This window comes from Metarhizium robertsii (assembly GCF_000187425.2).
Source record: "Metarhizium robertsii ARSEF 23 chromosome Unknown MAA_Scf_2, whole genome shotgun sequence".
Classification (NCBI taxonomy): domain Eukaryota; kingdom Fungi; phylum Ascomycota; class Sordariomycetes; order Hypocreales; family Clavicipitaceae; genus Metarhizium; species Metarhizium robertsii.
In genome coordinates this window covers 5,906,741-5,921,599 of record NW_011942160.1, presented here as the reverse complement: position 1 = coordinate 5,921,599, position 14,859 = coordinate 5,906,741, and the positions used below count along the sequence as shown (strand labels likewise).

The 14,859-nt window shown below is 53.7% G+C and overlaps 5 protein-coding genes across 5 annotated transcripts; 2 read left to right on the top strand and 3 right to left on the bottom strand.

Annotated features, from left to right (window-relative positions):
- Positions 1-393: 393 nt before the first annotated feature.
- Positions 394-3,738, bottom strand: MAA_08431 (glycine dehydrogenase; the record flags this gene model as incomplete). Its single annotated transcript, XM_007826429.1, has 3 exons — positions 394-455; positions 514-1,032; positions 1,095-3,738. 3 exons carry the CDS (start codon positions 3,736-3,738, stop codon positions 394-396), a joined length of 3,225 nt encoding a protein of 1,074 aa, XP_007824620.1.
- A 2,140-nt stretch (positions 3,739-5,878) lies between these two features.
- On the bottom strand, positions 5,879-7,011 carry MAA_08429 (nucleoporin Nup44; the record flags this gene model as incomplete). The annotated part of the gene is made up of 3 exons (XM_007826427.1): positions 5,879-5,992; positions 6,060-6,703; positions 6,762-7,011. The coding sequence occupies 3 exons, from the start codon at positions 7,009-7,011 to the stop codon at positions 5,879-5,881; spliced, it is 1,008 nt and encodes a 335-aa protein (XP_007824618.1).
- A 436-nt stretch (positions 7,012-7,447) lies between these two features.
- MAA_08428 (NADH dehydrogenase subunit 8) lies at positions 7,448-8,280 on the top strand (the record flags this gene model as incomplete). The annotated part of the gene is made up of 4 exons (XM_007826426.1): positions 7,448-7,467; positions 7,597-7,824; positions 7,949-8,081; positions 8,143-8,280. 4 exons carry the CDS (start codon positions 7,448-7,450, stop codon positions 8,278-8,280), a joined length of 519 nt encoding a protein of 172 aa, XP_007824617.1.
- A 1,057-nt stretch (positions 8,281-9,337) lies between these two features.
- On the bottom strand, positions 9,338-11,226 carry MAA_08427 (inner membrane transporter yfaV; the record flags this gene model as incomplete). The annotated part of the gene is made up of 7 exons (XM_007826425.2): positions 9,338-9,494; positions 9,550-9,621; positions 9,702-10,013; positions 10,096-10,402; positions 10,473-10,782; positions 10,843-11,041; positions 11,114-11,226. The coding sequence occupies 7 exons, from the start codon at positions 11,224-11,226 to the stop codon at positions 9,338-9,340; spliced, it is 1,470 nt and encodes a 489-aa protein (XP_007824616.2).
- A 492-nt stretch (positions 11,227-11,718) lies between these two features.
- On the top strand, positions 11,719-13,283 carry MAA_08426 (Flavin-containing monooxygenase FMO; the record flags this gene model as incomplete). Its single annotated transcript, XM_007826424.1, has 3 exons — positions 11,719-11,858; positions 11,909-12,482; positions 12,555-13,283. 3 exons carry the CDS (start codon positions 11,719-11,721, stop codon positions 13,281-13,283), a joined length of 1,443 nt encoding a protein of 480 aa, XP_007824615.1.
- Positions 13,284-14,859: the final 1,576 nt, after the last annotated feature.

The following is a 14,859-nucleotide window of genomic DNA, read 5'->3' as shown; positions in this document are numbered from 1 at the left end:
CTAAAAAAAGTTGCAAACAAAGGGGGCCTCTACCAGCCCGCAAGTAATCCATTTATCCCATTGTTAAGATGAGCCTTCTTTTTCTAAGTTGTATCATTGTCCAATCCCAACGCCCAAAATGTTGAATTGCGAATTCCAAGAAGCGAAGCCTCATCAAAACACCCTAGGCTCATAAAAGCATCAAGAAAAAAAAGGAGAGGTACTACTAGGTACTTCATGAGAGACATATATGTTAAAACGTGTCCCGGTCTAATGCGCAAGATAAAAGTATTATACACCATCCTTGCTGAATGTTGAAATTGTCAAAAGACATATGCGTGCTTCTGTAGCATGTTGCCCCCTTCGACGCATAATTTCAAGAGGCAGTCTACTATATTGAATGACGAAGAGGGTCTATGACTGAGTAGTGTCTTCGACGGGAGGGCATGTACAGAAGAGGTTGGTATCTCCGTAGGCTGCGGCTGTTAGAAGCGATCACTCGTGAGAGGTATTGGACTGAGAGCAATAACTTACTGTCATCAACACGAGTAACCGTAGGCCAAAATTTCTTTTCCATTAGATACGGAAGAGGGTAGGCAGCCTTCTCGCGAGAGTAAGGACGCTCCCACTTGCCCTCGCCGTCGCCAACAAGGAGATCCTTTTGGGTGTGAGGGGAATTGCGGAGAACGTTTCCTTGACGAGGCTGCTTGCCATCCTCAATTTCGCGAATCTCAGAACGGATGCTAATGAGGGCGTCAGCGAAGCGGTCAAGCTCCTGTTTGCTCTCACTCTCTGTGGGTTCAATCATGAGCGTGTTGGGAACCGGCCAGCTCATGGTGGGAGCGTGGAAGCCGTAGTCCTGCAGACGCTTGGCAATGTCGATAGCCTCCACGCCAGCCGTCTCACGGAAGGGGCGGGCGTCAATGATGAATTCGTGAGCACAGCGACCATTGTCATTGGTGTACAGGATGGGATAGTGGTCCTTGAGGCGAGCAAGGAGGTAGTTGGCGTTGAGGAGGGCCATGGAAGTGGCCTTGCGGAGACCCTTGTCGCCTGCATTTTGTCAGTAAATTATCGGTGATTGTAAAGTAAAGATGCAGAAACATTAAGCTTACCCATGGTAGCAATGTATGACCAGCTGATGGGTACAATGCTCGCGCTGCCGAAAGAAGCGCTGGAAACAGGAGTCTGGCTGTCCTTGTGAGGAAGGAAAGGCTCGAGATGAGACTTGACACAGATAGGGCCAATGCCAGGGCCGCCTCCGCCGTGAGGAATGCAGAAAGTCTTGTGAAGGTTGAGATGGCACACATCAGCACCTAGAGCGCCTGGAGAAGTAAGGCCAATCTGGGCATTCATGTTGGCACCGTCCATGTAGACCTGACCGCCGTGAGCGTGGACAATTTCGCAAGCCTTCTTGACACCGGGCTCAAAGACACCGAATGTACTAGGGTAGGTGACCATGAAAGCACCGAGCTCCTTCTCGTGCTTCTTGCACTTGGCCTCGAGATCGGCGAGATCCAAGTTACCAGTAACGGTGTCACACTTGACGGGGACGACGCGCATACCGGCCATTGCGGCGGAAGCAGGATTAGTACCGTGAGCGGAAACGGGGATCAAGCAAATATCACGCTTAGGTCCAGGCTGCTGCTCGTGGTACTTGCGAATAGCTCGCAGACCAGCAAACTCACCCTGGGCACCAGAGTTGGGTTGCAGAGAGGTGGCATCCATTCCAGTGAGGGCAGCTAGCTGCGCAGAGGTCGCGCTGAACAGTCTCTGGTATCCCTTATAGCTGCTCACAGGGGCATGGGGGTGGATGTTGGAGCTCTTGTCGTGGCCAATGAGTTCCATCTGGGTTGTTCCGTTGAGCTTCATGGTGCAAGAACCCAGGGGAATCATGGAGTGAACCAGAGACAGATCCTTGGACTGCAGCTGGTAGATGTATCGCAGCATCTCGGTCTCGCTATGGTAGGAGTTGAAAACAGGGTGAGTCAAGTAGCTAGACTCTCGGCGGACGACTTGCGGGATGTCCTTGACAATTTTGTCCAGAGTCGGCTTCCAACCCTCAGTCCAGAACTTGTTAGCAACGTCTAAATTGCGGTCGGTATGATTCTTTTTGGCAACAGCCTGGAAAGCCTCGACGATGCGAACATATGTATCCAGGTTGAACGTGGTGGGAACGGCTAGAACAACTTCGTTGCTAGTCCAGGCCTTGCCTCCGCTGATTCCTCGCTCCAGAAGCTCCTTTCGGAGTGTCTGGCACACCTTGGGGTCATCGAAGCTGATTGTGACGGTGTCAGACAAAACACGACCCTGGGGGTCCAGAGTGGCAGTAGGAACAGTCAGACCATAGTGCTGAGCGGCAGACTGGACCATGCGCGCGTGGCGAAGGTTGTTGACCGCCATCTCCTTCAACTGAGCAGGTCCATGGTAAATTGCGTACATGGCAGCCATGTTTGCCAAGAGAGCCTGGGCAGTGCAGACGTTACTAGTGGCCTTTTCACGACGGATGTGCTGTTCACGCGTTTGAAGAGCCAGACGAAGAGCACGTCCTCCAGTGCGGTCCTTGGAAACTCCAATAATGCGGCCCGGCAGACGACGCTTGCTGGCCTCCTTGACGGCCATGAAGGCGGCGTGGGGACCACCAAATCCCAGAGGAACACCAAATCGCTGCGAGTTACCGAAAGCAACATCGGCACCCCATTCACCGGGAGGGGTCAAAAGAGTCAGTGCAGAGAGGTCCGTTGCGACGCTAAAGAGGGTGCCCTGCTTGTGGGCTACATCGACCAGCTCGCGGAAGTCACCAACACCGCCGTTGGTATCGGGATACTGGGCGAGGACACCAACCAGGTCGTCACCGAGAGCCTGAATCTTTTGGATAGCATCGGGTGCGGACAAATCCATCAACTCAAGACGAATGCCAAAGCCCTCGGCACGGCCTTGCATGACCTCGGAGGTTGCATTGTGGACGAGATGAGAGACAACATAGGTCTTTCCGGGGCGCTTAGCACGAGAAGTGGAAAGGTTGCTGAGAGACATGGTCATGGCCTCGGCGGCGGCGGTACCCTCGTCGAGCAAACTGGCATTAGCAACAGGTAGACCGGTGAGGTCAGAAACCATGGTCTGGAAGTTGAGCAACGACTGCAGACGGCCCTGGCTAATCTCGGCCTGGTAAGGCGTATAGCTGGTATACCAGGCGGGATTCTCGAGAATGTTTCGCTTGATGACGCCGGGGATCTCCACGGGGTAGTAACCGCCACCGTTCATCCAGGTGTGGATTTCGTTCTGGGCATGCATAGCTTTGAAGAGCTCGGCCACGCCAGACTCGCTGTACGTCTTGGGCTGGATCGTCTTCTGGGGAGGTAGCATAATGTCCTCAGGAATGACCTGAGCGACAAAGGCCTCCAGAGACTCAACGCCAGAGCCCAATTGCTTGAGCATGGCGGGGATGTCCTCGTCGCGAGGACCAATGTGTCGTGCAGTGAAGTCCATCCATGGCTCAGGGTGCTCGTCGCTGGTCTTTTGCATGTCAAGATAGGCCGGGTCCTTGCGAATCGAGTCCAGCTGAGCCTTGGAGCTCGCGACCCGGGAGGTCTGAGAGAAGCAGCGTGCAGCAGCGAAGCGTGCAACGGGAGCGCGCGCAGCGGCGACGAAGCTGGCGGATGTGGTCGATAAGCTGGCAGCGGCTGGCAGCGCGGCGCGGCTAACAACCGCGGTCGAGGAGCGCAGCGGCGCACCTCGGAGAGCCAGTCTCGAGGCCATTGCTGCCGAAGGACCTTGCGAGCACTGTGCGTTGGGCTTCTTGGGATAGCAGGAGGACACAGGCTCCTTTTATCTCGGAAAGAAGAGTCAATATCCTCAAGGCCCTGGGGCGATTTTTGATTTTTTCCAGGCCGACAGTCGGAAGCTTGTCTTGTCCCACGACGGGCCAGAATCTGAGGCGCGCGGCCCAAGTGGCGACCAGTGAGGCGATGGCAGCCGAGCTGTTGATGGCAGGCAAGGCAGAAAAGTATGCTCTCTGCAGCTTGCCACGACAAAAGTGAATGGCAAGCAAGCAAGGCTGTCGATGCAATGGGTGAAGGAGAAGGAGAAGGATCACGGGGAGAAGAAAGGTAAAAAGATAATCGGCACTCCGTACGCGGCTACTAAAGAACCGGAGAATCCCAAGAGCCTTGCCATGACATCTTGTGTCGCCGGTTCCCGCTTTGTCGGCTAGTGCAGGGATTTTTTTCGTCGCCCCCATCGGCCAGCCGACTCTCCACAGTCACCACGGATTGGCGGTCCACGCTGTTATCGCAGCACCGCTGAACATGCCACCGCGCGTGGCCAAGCTTGCGACGTGAGAGTAGAGGACTTGAAACCAGACATTTCAAGTCTGCGCTTCCCCAGGCAGTCGAGTGGTTCCCCAGTGGGCCTCTTTCCCGCAAAATCATGCCCCAGGCGCTCCTTCCCTCCCCCGACATGTCACTGGACTTCTGCTGAGGCTGTTCCCGTCTTGGAACATTTGAAGTCAATCTGGACCAAGTGTTCAAATGTTGTCAATGTTACAGCCCGTGTTTGCTTGCAGCGCACTGCAACCCAGCGGGTGTCCAACTAAGTACAATAGATGAATGGTTCCGTCCAGGTACAATGTGTAGATCCGCCCGCCAACCCACCAGTCACGGCTCAACCAGGTGACCGCTTTCCTCCAACCCAGCGCATGCCCGCCAGCGCGCCTTTGCACCGAGGACAAAAGAAGCAGCCAATCAATCGGACCGAACGGGGCCGACGCTGTGCGACTCTAGCTGCCTCTTACGGCCGCATCCACTCCCTTAGTCACATCGTAAATTTTCCACTCTGGCGTACCAGCTCCCCGACTGCAACACCACCTCGTCTCCGAAGTCGTCCTTTTTTTACGTAAATACCACGGGCTCCCAGACAAAATCCTGGGGCAACGAATCACCCGACTCTTTTCTCCCTCGAGCATCGACAAGCCAAATTGCAAAAATGTTTGGAGGATGTACGTCTGCCGCCCTTGACCGCACCACCCCCGCGTTCCCTCTAGTCCACGTCGTACCTAAACATTGGGTAATCGGTTGGGTAATAGCCCGAGTTGACGTGCTTTTTTATTGATGCCATCCAGTTGCCCCCCCACAGCAGTCTCCCGAGGAGATCCGCGCCATGGAAGCTGAGGCTACCTTTACCGTGCAGCAAGTCGTGGCTACCGCTTTCATGTTGTATCTCTGTATGTTTCACCCAGTCGAGAAGGAGTCTGGATAGGCTCCTGGTTGTGTTGGCCATTGTGACATTGAGTGCTGACCAATTCTCAGCCCCGTTTGCCATTGACATGGCCAGCAGAATCTTTTGAATTCGCCCACCGTCTACCACGGCAAAACTCGAAAGGATTGTGGGAGATTTTGCCATCGCCCTCGGACAGACAAGCCTGCGTTGAAGCGCGGTAACGATACGCCAAGGGCCATAATCCTTGTGTACGATAGTAAGGGGCATAGCTCTTTTCTTGGATGGGATGCCTGTATAGAATACCTTGTACCACATAAAACGACTACGATTTAGACGTCGAGGTGGCCGTTCCGCCTGGCCGCCACCAAAATAGAATAATTCAAACAAAATTTAACGAGGCTGTGTCATGCGCTACCATGGTGGATGAAGCCCGTTGAAACTCATCCAGTCCAAGCTTGTTCACCAAGCGGCCCTCTACAAGTTTTCAGGGAGGCGTTACATGTCAAAGTCCAAGATCGATTTTAGTCCATTCAATCCAACACCTCTGCCAAGCCGTGGAGTGCGTCTATCGACCACCTCTCTATTTCCGAATCGCATTGTACAAAAATTTCCTAGTAACTCGATAGCAAACCCAATTCCCTTGTCAAACGCTCCGTGATCATCGCGCCTCAATCCCGTTGTATCATCTCGATTTCAAGCTAGCGTTGCGGCTCTTCTCCCACTCCTCGAAATCGACACCAAGCGCCTCCAGTTCTTTCTTCAGATGTTGCAGCTGCTTCTCGTAGTCTTCCAGAACCTATAATCCCAGTCAGTAACTGTCCGCTGGTAATAATCCCGTGATGTAGAACAATGACAAAACGTACCCTCTTTGCCTTGGCCTCGGTCTCCGGGTCCAAACCCTCGCCGTCTTGGCCAGCGGGCTTATCCAATTCCTTATTCAAGCGATCCGAGTACCCCCTCAGCACAATCAACCTACTCCATAGCTCCTCCTCCCTGGCTCCCAACGCAGGATCCTGCACCTCGCGCTCCAACGTCTGCAGCCGATTCTTGAGGTCGTCCTCGTCGCCACTCAATGCGTACCCTCGGTTCCTCAAAATCTGTACTTTGGCCGCTAGGGCCAAGCATCTCTCGCTGATGGCCGTCTGTCGTCTTCGCGCCGCTAGGGCCCGCACCTCCGTCTCCAGCTCATGTCGCTGCAAGATGGCATCCAGACTACCATTGACCTGGTGCAGACGCGTATTGAATTCGGAAATGGCGCGCTTCTGTGTCTTGAGACGGTCCGCAACGCCGGTGTACCCTGAGCAGAGGACAGGCATGAATCCTGGGGCGGGTTTGTTCTGTAGGGCTTCTTCCCATTCGCGAGGGTCCTCGTGAGGTTGGGGCTTGTAGAAGGGGATATGGGCTTCGTCGACTTTGTTGTAGAAGTAGTGCTTGAATACACAGCTGGGGTTTGCGGGGTCCCATTTCTCGGTGACGAGTTTAATCTGATCGAGGATTGGTTTTTGGTCTAGAGGCAAGTTAGTTTTGGTGGTGAGTGTCAAGGAGACTCGGATGGAGAGGCCTACGTGGTGTTTCTTTGCCGGGTTGCCACAGCGAGCTTGATAGCTGGGCTTGTGACTGAGCCAAAGCCGGCATTTGTTGAACTTGCTGCTGCTGTGCCATCATTGAATTGCCTAGTGCGCCGGGTTGCTGGCTGCCCATGGTCTGGCCGAAGACGCTGCCTGTCTGCTGCGCCGGCTGTGCCTGTTGTGTAGCTTGCGATTGACCAAAAAAGCCACCGGAGCCCATTGGCTTGGGCTGGCCGAAGAGCGACATGGCGACGGATTTTTCGCGGTGTTGCTCTAGTCGAGCTCACCAAGGGATTGGGGGTGCAAATTTGGGCGCTGCGAAGCTTGCAGCGTGCAGGCGATGGTACTTCTCGGCTATCTCCAGGAGTCGTGAGGTCGTGGAATATGTACAGGTCGGACTCTTGGGCGTTGGGGCACGGCTGAGAGCTGGTCGTTGCTCGCCTCGTCTCTGCGCAGCTTTTTTATTGTCGCGCTCTGCCAAAGCAGACCAAACTTGTAGCTACAGCCGCGCATCCACATCTATGTCGGGCAGGTGCCTCGTGTGCCAGGTCGGCCCCGTCTCCACCTTGCAACCAATCACAGGCCGCCAATTCCAACCTCACCTCAAATTCCCATCCAGCGATCGCACCAACTCAGCAACTCATTCTCGGTTCGACGAACGGGCAGCCCCCAACACAGACAACATGGCGACCCGACGATCTCAGTATGTCTTCTGCCTCGGCTCTCTCCCTCCCGCTGTCTGATTGAGCATAGCGGCGTTTAGCGGGATGCTTCGAAATGGCGCTAGAGGCAAAAGGACGAAAGCGCTCTCTGGCTAACCACTCGACTGTAGGTTCCATCAGGAAGTCCTCATCGACACCACGCCGCTCCCTGACAACGTCCCTGCTGTCAAGGAGATTGGTGCCAGCTCCGCGCCTCTCTTGTCGGCATCTTTCTTCATCGGCGCCCGATGCCGCGACTACAACGATGACTACATGCAGTGCAAGACGGAGAACCCCGGCCGCGGCGAGTTTGACTGCATGAAGGAGGGTCGTCGGGTGACTCGCTGCGCTCAAAGCGTGTACGTTCTCAATCCTAGAACTCAATGGGACCATTCATTGTCCCAATTCTAGCGGCGATTTCATCGCAGGCTGATTGGATGGTCGCACGAGGAAACAAGACACAGCAGGCTGACAATGCAGCAGACTCACGGATATCAACACCCACTGCCTCGCCGAGTTCCGCAAGCACTGGGAGTGTCTGGACGACAGAAATCAGCAGCTTTGGCAGTGTCGTCCTGCCGAGTGGAAGCTGAACAAGTGTGTCTTTGATAACCTGGTAGGCGACCTTGTGTGAATATGCATACTTTCACGGCAATTAACTAATTCTGCTGGTTTAGAAACTCGAGAAGAAGATTCCCGACCAGCCCAAGAACGCTACCCCCGTCGAATTGAGGCCAAAGCAGATATTTGCTGACGTTCGCATTGGACCTGGGGATGGCAAACCCTTTATTGCGGGACAGGACGCGAAGCAATAAGTGGCTAGGAGTAGATTTGTTAGATACACCGTGTATATTTTAACCAATTGGACGAATCGTTCTTTCTTCAGCAGTGTCCTGTTGTGCTCGACGAGGGACCCCATGGTTTTGACGAAAGGCACCATCTGACATATAGGTTTCGTTACCAGCTCGGTTCAAGGCTGTTTGTGTGGTTCGTGCTATCCTCTGTACAGATATATCAACGTATGCTTTGCAGGCATCCGCCGTATGTACGCGAATGCAGCATGCAAGGGTTGGTAGACGAGTGCAAGCATCCGTCCGCTGAAACTGTGCCCTTACGCTATTGCCAGGTGCGGTTGGGAACAGCCCATGTCATGTGGTATGTTGTAGAGAGCCTCGTTCTGTCTCTTAGATATTGCAACACTTGGAAGCTTTCCTCATCGTTTTCTTCTAGGTCAAATGAATACGAGTTGGCCATGCTTGCGATGTACCTTGTCATGAGTCAAGTACTGGCTATTGGGGCCAAGTGCAACTCCAAAATCACAAAGTGGTCATGGGAACTTTGTGTGTTAACGACTGTGCGTCCTCTGGTCAAGGTCTGCAAATGTCTCAAGGGACATGCAAAATAACAACATTACGCGGATATCTTTCCGAAGCTGCATATGATTTTGACTCTTTGTTTCTGCGGATCATTCCACAATAGCAACTCATATGCGCGAATCCGAGATGGTCGGCATGGCATGTTCGAAGAGGCTTCTACCCAAGTTCAAACTCTAATTACAACTCGGTGGGCATTGCGAATAAATCTCGTTGAATCCAACACTAAAGGTAACCATTTGTATAGATAAAAGTCATGCTGACTTCCAGAGACCAAGGTATACTTCTGGGGCTTTCTCTCGCGGTGCGATTTCCTCACACAGCTCCAGCATCATCCTTCTAGGCAGTAGGCAGCATTGGTTCTTTCTGATGAAGCTTATTTCTATCTACCCGCTGTTTCTGACGCGCGAAGCCACTTTATACAATCATCTATTGGTTCGTCTAGCCCATCCATGGCTCTCATATACTCATTTCCTCTATACCTACCTTTCCTTTTCCTCTACGGCACATATATCATTGGGGGCGAACCATTTCTACCCCGATTCTTCCCCTGCGCCACCCTCCGGTTATGTATGATATAGATAGCCTCCTGAAGAGCGGCAAAGACGATGCCAACCGATACCATGATGATCATGGTGCGAAGCCCAGTCCGATAACTACAAGAAGGGTTCAGCATCTGCCCAGACCAAATCAAGTATCGCAAGATCTTACAATGGGACATCACCGGCACGGAAGTATTGAGTTCCTACCATCAGCCCGCTGATGGCAGACATGACCCACATTCTGCAACGAAATCAGTATTCTCAAGTTCTGAACGGTCTAGACAGAACTTTGTTCAACATGGGGGAGGGTTTCGTTCTCACGCAATAGCAATGCTCCGCTCCCCCGGCTCCCTGCAGTTCAGCTGAACCCAAGAATTATGAACTGGATGATAGCCAACGGCGAAGCTGTTCACCGCAGTCCACAAGCCCCAGCGAGACCACTTGCCAACATGAGGATGAACCTGACGAGCCACAACCAAGGTAACGAGATAGCAGACCTGGGCGGCAATCACAGACCCGCCTCGCAGGTTCGTCCTGTCGCTCATGTACGCGAATAGGAAGACAACAATGAGGGCTAGAGAGGCGCCCACGGCCGCGAGAGCGTTGGCTGCAATGCGGTCGAAGCCAAGAGCCCTGCTCTTTTTCGTCAGCGGTTTCCGAACTCGAGAAGCGGCATGCTTTACGTGGCATTTCGACTCGATGTTTTCCACCTTACATGATGATTGACGGCGTATAAGTCGTCAAGGGGCTCCAGGTCGAAAACACGGCAAACGTCGACACATAATGCGGCCAGCGACGGTAGTGCTTGACAGTGCGCCAGACGAGCTTCCACGGTATTTCCAGCCCTTGGGCCCCGGGGCGCTTTTCCGCGTCGTCGTCTTCAATGCGGTTCTGGAGAAGGACCTGTTCATCTTTGGAAATGCGAATAATCCCACGGCCTACAAGCGGCCCAGGCTCGTCGGGAGAGCCAGGGAGGAAGAAGAGAAAGAGAAGCGAGACGCAAACGGTGAACAGCCCTTCAACTAATGCCATTGTTTAAGTCTTTGCTTAGCTTCTCACGAGGTGTTTTGCTTTTGGGGGGGAGGGCCTCACGCATGAAAAGCCATTGCCAACCACGGAGGCCACGGGCATTGTCTAGCTTCAGAATACCAGATGCCAAGAGGGGACTGATGGCATTGCCGCCAAACATGCCAAAGAAGAGAATGGCGACTCTTCGGGACAGCTCCCGCCTGCGGTACCAGGTTGACAAGGTGTACACGGCCCCGGGGATGTAGCCCGCTTCGCTCAGGCCAAGAATGAGGCGTACCAGCAGAAAGCCGGTGCGGCTGCGGAGGAAGACCTGCATGGTTGCCACGACGCCAAACATGAAGACCTGGGCGGACATCCACTTTCGCGGTCCAAACTGGCTCGAGTCAGTATCTGAGTCGGGCTGTTGCTGCTTGGGGCTGGTGTGTTTGCTCACTCGTTGCAGGGCCATGTTGCACGGGATTTCGAGGACGACAATGCCCATGAACATTAGTTGGTTGCCGAGGTTGATTGTGTCTTGGCTGATGCCGATGTCTTTGGCGAAACCTCCTGTCAGGGCGCTGGCCAGGTTCATGCGGTCGAGTTGAAAGACTAGGAGGCCGAGGAACAGGAGAGCCAGCACGGAACAGTCGACTCTGAAGAATGTCAGCTCGTTCAAGATCCTTTTGTCCGCGAAACGTGGCTGATGTCGGAATATTCTGGCTCACTTCCACAGCGCTTGCTTCTCTAGCTTTGGATCCCATTGTCGTCCGTCTGGGTTGCCTTGCTCGGCGGACGAGCTATCCTCGACAATCGCCTTTTCCACCCGTACTCTGGCCATTGTTTCTCAAGGACAATAAAAAGCTCCCCTGGAAAAAGAACAAGCGGTATGCGTTCGGTGAAATACAACTATAGTTGTGAGCATCTCGGCCGTTTAATAACTGTTCCCGGCGGCGCTATTCATGCATTGCGTGGCGGGCTTCCCCAGTAGTTTATTCGGCAACCCAAACCGACATGCCGTCTTCATCACGCAATTGCTTGGCCCTACCGATAAGGATAGGTATATTTTACAAGAATCACCATGATTCCAAAGATTTGCATTGCGCGCGAATGACATCGCCGATATTCGAGCGAACAGTGGGGAAGTGTTGTCGTTGAAGCGATGGCGTGATGAAGCTCAGTGATAGCTTGCTTGCAGGGACATGGGCACTCGCATAAAGCTTCCAGTCTCCCGGGTGGCCGTGGTGTTCTAGTCGGCATTGAAATGTGCGACCTGCTCCAGCCAGCGTCCAACTTGACGATTTGCAACCCGCGCATCTAGAGTCTATACAATATGCCTGGTGTAACTGTCAAGCGTGTTGCCGTAATTGGAGCCGGCCCAGCTGGCGCAATTGCTCTTGACGCCCTTGCCAAAGAGAAGACGTTTGATCTGATCCGTGTGTTTGAGCGGAGAGAGCGTCCGGGGGGCTGCTGGTACGTGAATAGCTTCGGTCTTGGTCTCGACTCCCATTGACGACGAGCAGGGTCGGCGACACGTTGCCGCCTCCCGCGCTGTCGGATTTCACGTCACTGGCGGACAGGACAGCCGATGCTCCGATTGCCATTCCGGAAACTCTCCCTGCCTTTACTCCCAAGTCGGACCAGCCACGGTTTACCGAATCGTCGGTTTATCCGTACCTCGAGACCAATATCAGCCATCTGCCCATGCAATTCTCCCAGGAGCCCTTTCCCGCAGACATTAGCGAGCGAACACGAGCTCTTTACGGAGACGGCTCGCCGTTCCGCCATTGGGCGGTGGTGAGGTCTTATATAACTGGCTTGTGCGAGCGCAACGGCTACGAGGACCTGATCTCGTTCAGCACCACAGTCGAGCGAGTGGACAAGATTGGGTCCGAGTGGAAGGTGACGCTACGCAAGGAGGGCAAAAACAGCGACTACTGGTGGACAGAGTGGTTCGACGCCGTCGTCGTCGCGAGCGGCCATTACTCGGTGCCTTATATCCCCGCCATCGAGGGCTTGGAGCAGTTTGAGAAGTCCCGTCCCGGCAGCGTCATGCACAGCAAACACTTTCGTGGAAAGGACAAGTTCAGGAACAAGGTAGGCCGGCTGATCGAAATTCCAACTCGACCTTGGGAACGGACGAATCACTAACGGGCCCGTTGGTCGCAGCGAGTCGTGGTTGTCGGGGCCTCGGTCTCAGCGGCAGATATAGCATTCGACCTGGCCGACTCGGCCGCGTTCCCAGTCCACGCCATCACCATCGGGCACAATCTCAACGGCTACTTTGGCGGAGAAGCCTTTGAGCACCCAAAGATCGAGAAGCTGCCGTCCATAGCCAAGGTGCAAGGTCGCACGGTACACTTAGTCGACAACAGGACCATCCCCGACGTCGACTACATCGTTTTCGGCACCGGATACAGCTGGACGCTCCCGTTCCTACCGCAGGTACCCGTTCGCAGCAATCGGGTCCCCGACCTGTGGCAGCATATCGTCTGGCAGCACGACCCAACGCTACTCTTTGTCGGCGCCGTGCACGCCGGCTTGACCTTCAAGGTCTTTGAGTGGCAGGCCGTCTACGTGGCGAGGCTGTTGGCGAACCGCGCGGCGCCGCTGCCGCGGCTGGATGAGATGCGACAGTGGGAGGCGGACAGGATCGGCAAGCGTGGAGACGGGGCCAGGTTTTCTCTCCTTTTCCCGGATTTCGAAGACTACTTTGAGAGCCTGCGAGGTTTGGCGGGAGAGGGCGAGCCTGGCGTTGGCAGGAAGCTACCCAGGTTTAGACGGGATTGGTTCAGAGAGTTTCTCGACGGCCACGAGCTTCGGAAGGACATGTGGCGACGACATAACAAAGCGGCCGCCGGGGCTGGCTCGACAGGAACGCTGGATGCGAAGCTGTAGAAGTTGCGTATTGGGCGGACAGTGTGAGATTAGCTGCAAGACGCCCTCTGTCTGTGTGTTTCTCTCTCTCTCTCTCTCTCTTTTCATGTGTGAATGTGTAACTCTATGCTTTCAATGTCATCTTGCTCGGTATGTTTGTAAACACACGAACTTGCAGGGACTTGCATATCATCAATCTTACCACGGCCAGCCAATACTATGCATGATGCCGATGCCGCGCTACGGCTCCGTTCCCCCAGCTCCTTTGAGTGCCGAACTTGCATGAAACAAGGATAATCCAGAACCATGGACTCAAATCACCGATTCGGTACAGAGTACATTTAATTCATTACTACTATCACGAGTGGTGCGTTTGCAGCTCCGCAGTGAGCAACGTCCTCCACTGCCCTTGACCACGGAGTGGAATCACCAGTCCCTCTTATTTCCAATAATTCCAGACGAGATAGGGAGTTGCAATAATCACCCTGGCTGTTTGGGTAGCCGCCGCCGTTTCATGTCCCTGACCGCATCTGCTACGCTTTTTACATCCTGCGCGGTATGTTGTCTGATATCAGCCGGCTTATAGACTACACAGCCACCTCCACAGACAAGTTCAGGCTTTCGGCCAGACCATCCCAACAATAATAAACTCACGTAAAATAAATATAATTGACCTACCAAGAAGCCTAAGCTTATAGTAAGAAAAAAAGGCCAGATACACATCCCAACCCGTACATTATCACGCATATTCGTGAATTCGCCCACGTTTTCACACTGAACAGTTACTTCACCTCCCCAACGCCAGTTAGCTACCCTACACCAACCAACCACCCATGCAACAGGGACAGCAAAAACATCGGAATCGCGAAATCCCACCCCGTCACGACCAATGTTGCGCGAATTACCGAGCACACTGAATACAAGATGCCGCGCTCTAATTCGCTGGTGTAGCATCTCCTTTGGTCAAATATCGCTCAACATGCGGTCCCTGTACATACCCACTGTCTCACTTCCCGCCCGATGAACATCGATCGTCAATCACGGCGATGAAAACCATCCCATCCAATCGGTCCGTATTCCTACTGGACGCCAGATTTTTTCTTTCTAGCCCTGTACATGAGATGAAACCCAGCCATCGCGGTGGGGACCATTGTGAAACGAGATGGCGCCGTCTGTTAAGATGAGGTCCGCTTGTTGGGCCTCGGCGGCAATGGCATGGAGGTAAAAGCCAAGGTATCACACGAGACCGTTACTGGATGCTTGGGGTGTATGCTAGGGATCCTAGCTGTGTTGATGTGAAAGGACGGAGATGACGCCTATGCAGAGCCATTTCCGGCCATTATCCCGACGCGAAGTACGGAGTAGCAGGGGCAGATTTTCGGGGTTTGGGATGGGCACAGCTTGTCAGTAATTTGATGGGGTTAAATGACGGGTCGGAATGCCAGCAAGTCAAGTGTTTTGTTGTTTGAGATTAGTCATTGGGTCAATTGGTATGATGAAGTTCATGTGAGGGCACACACTCTAACCCGTGTTTAGTCACCATCCGTGACATAACAAGATGAATCAAGTGAGGCGGCCTTATTATTGATAATTTTAT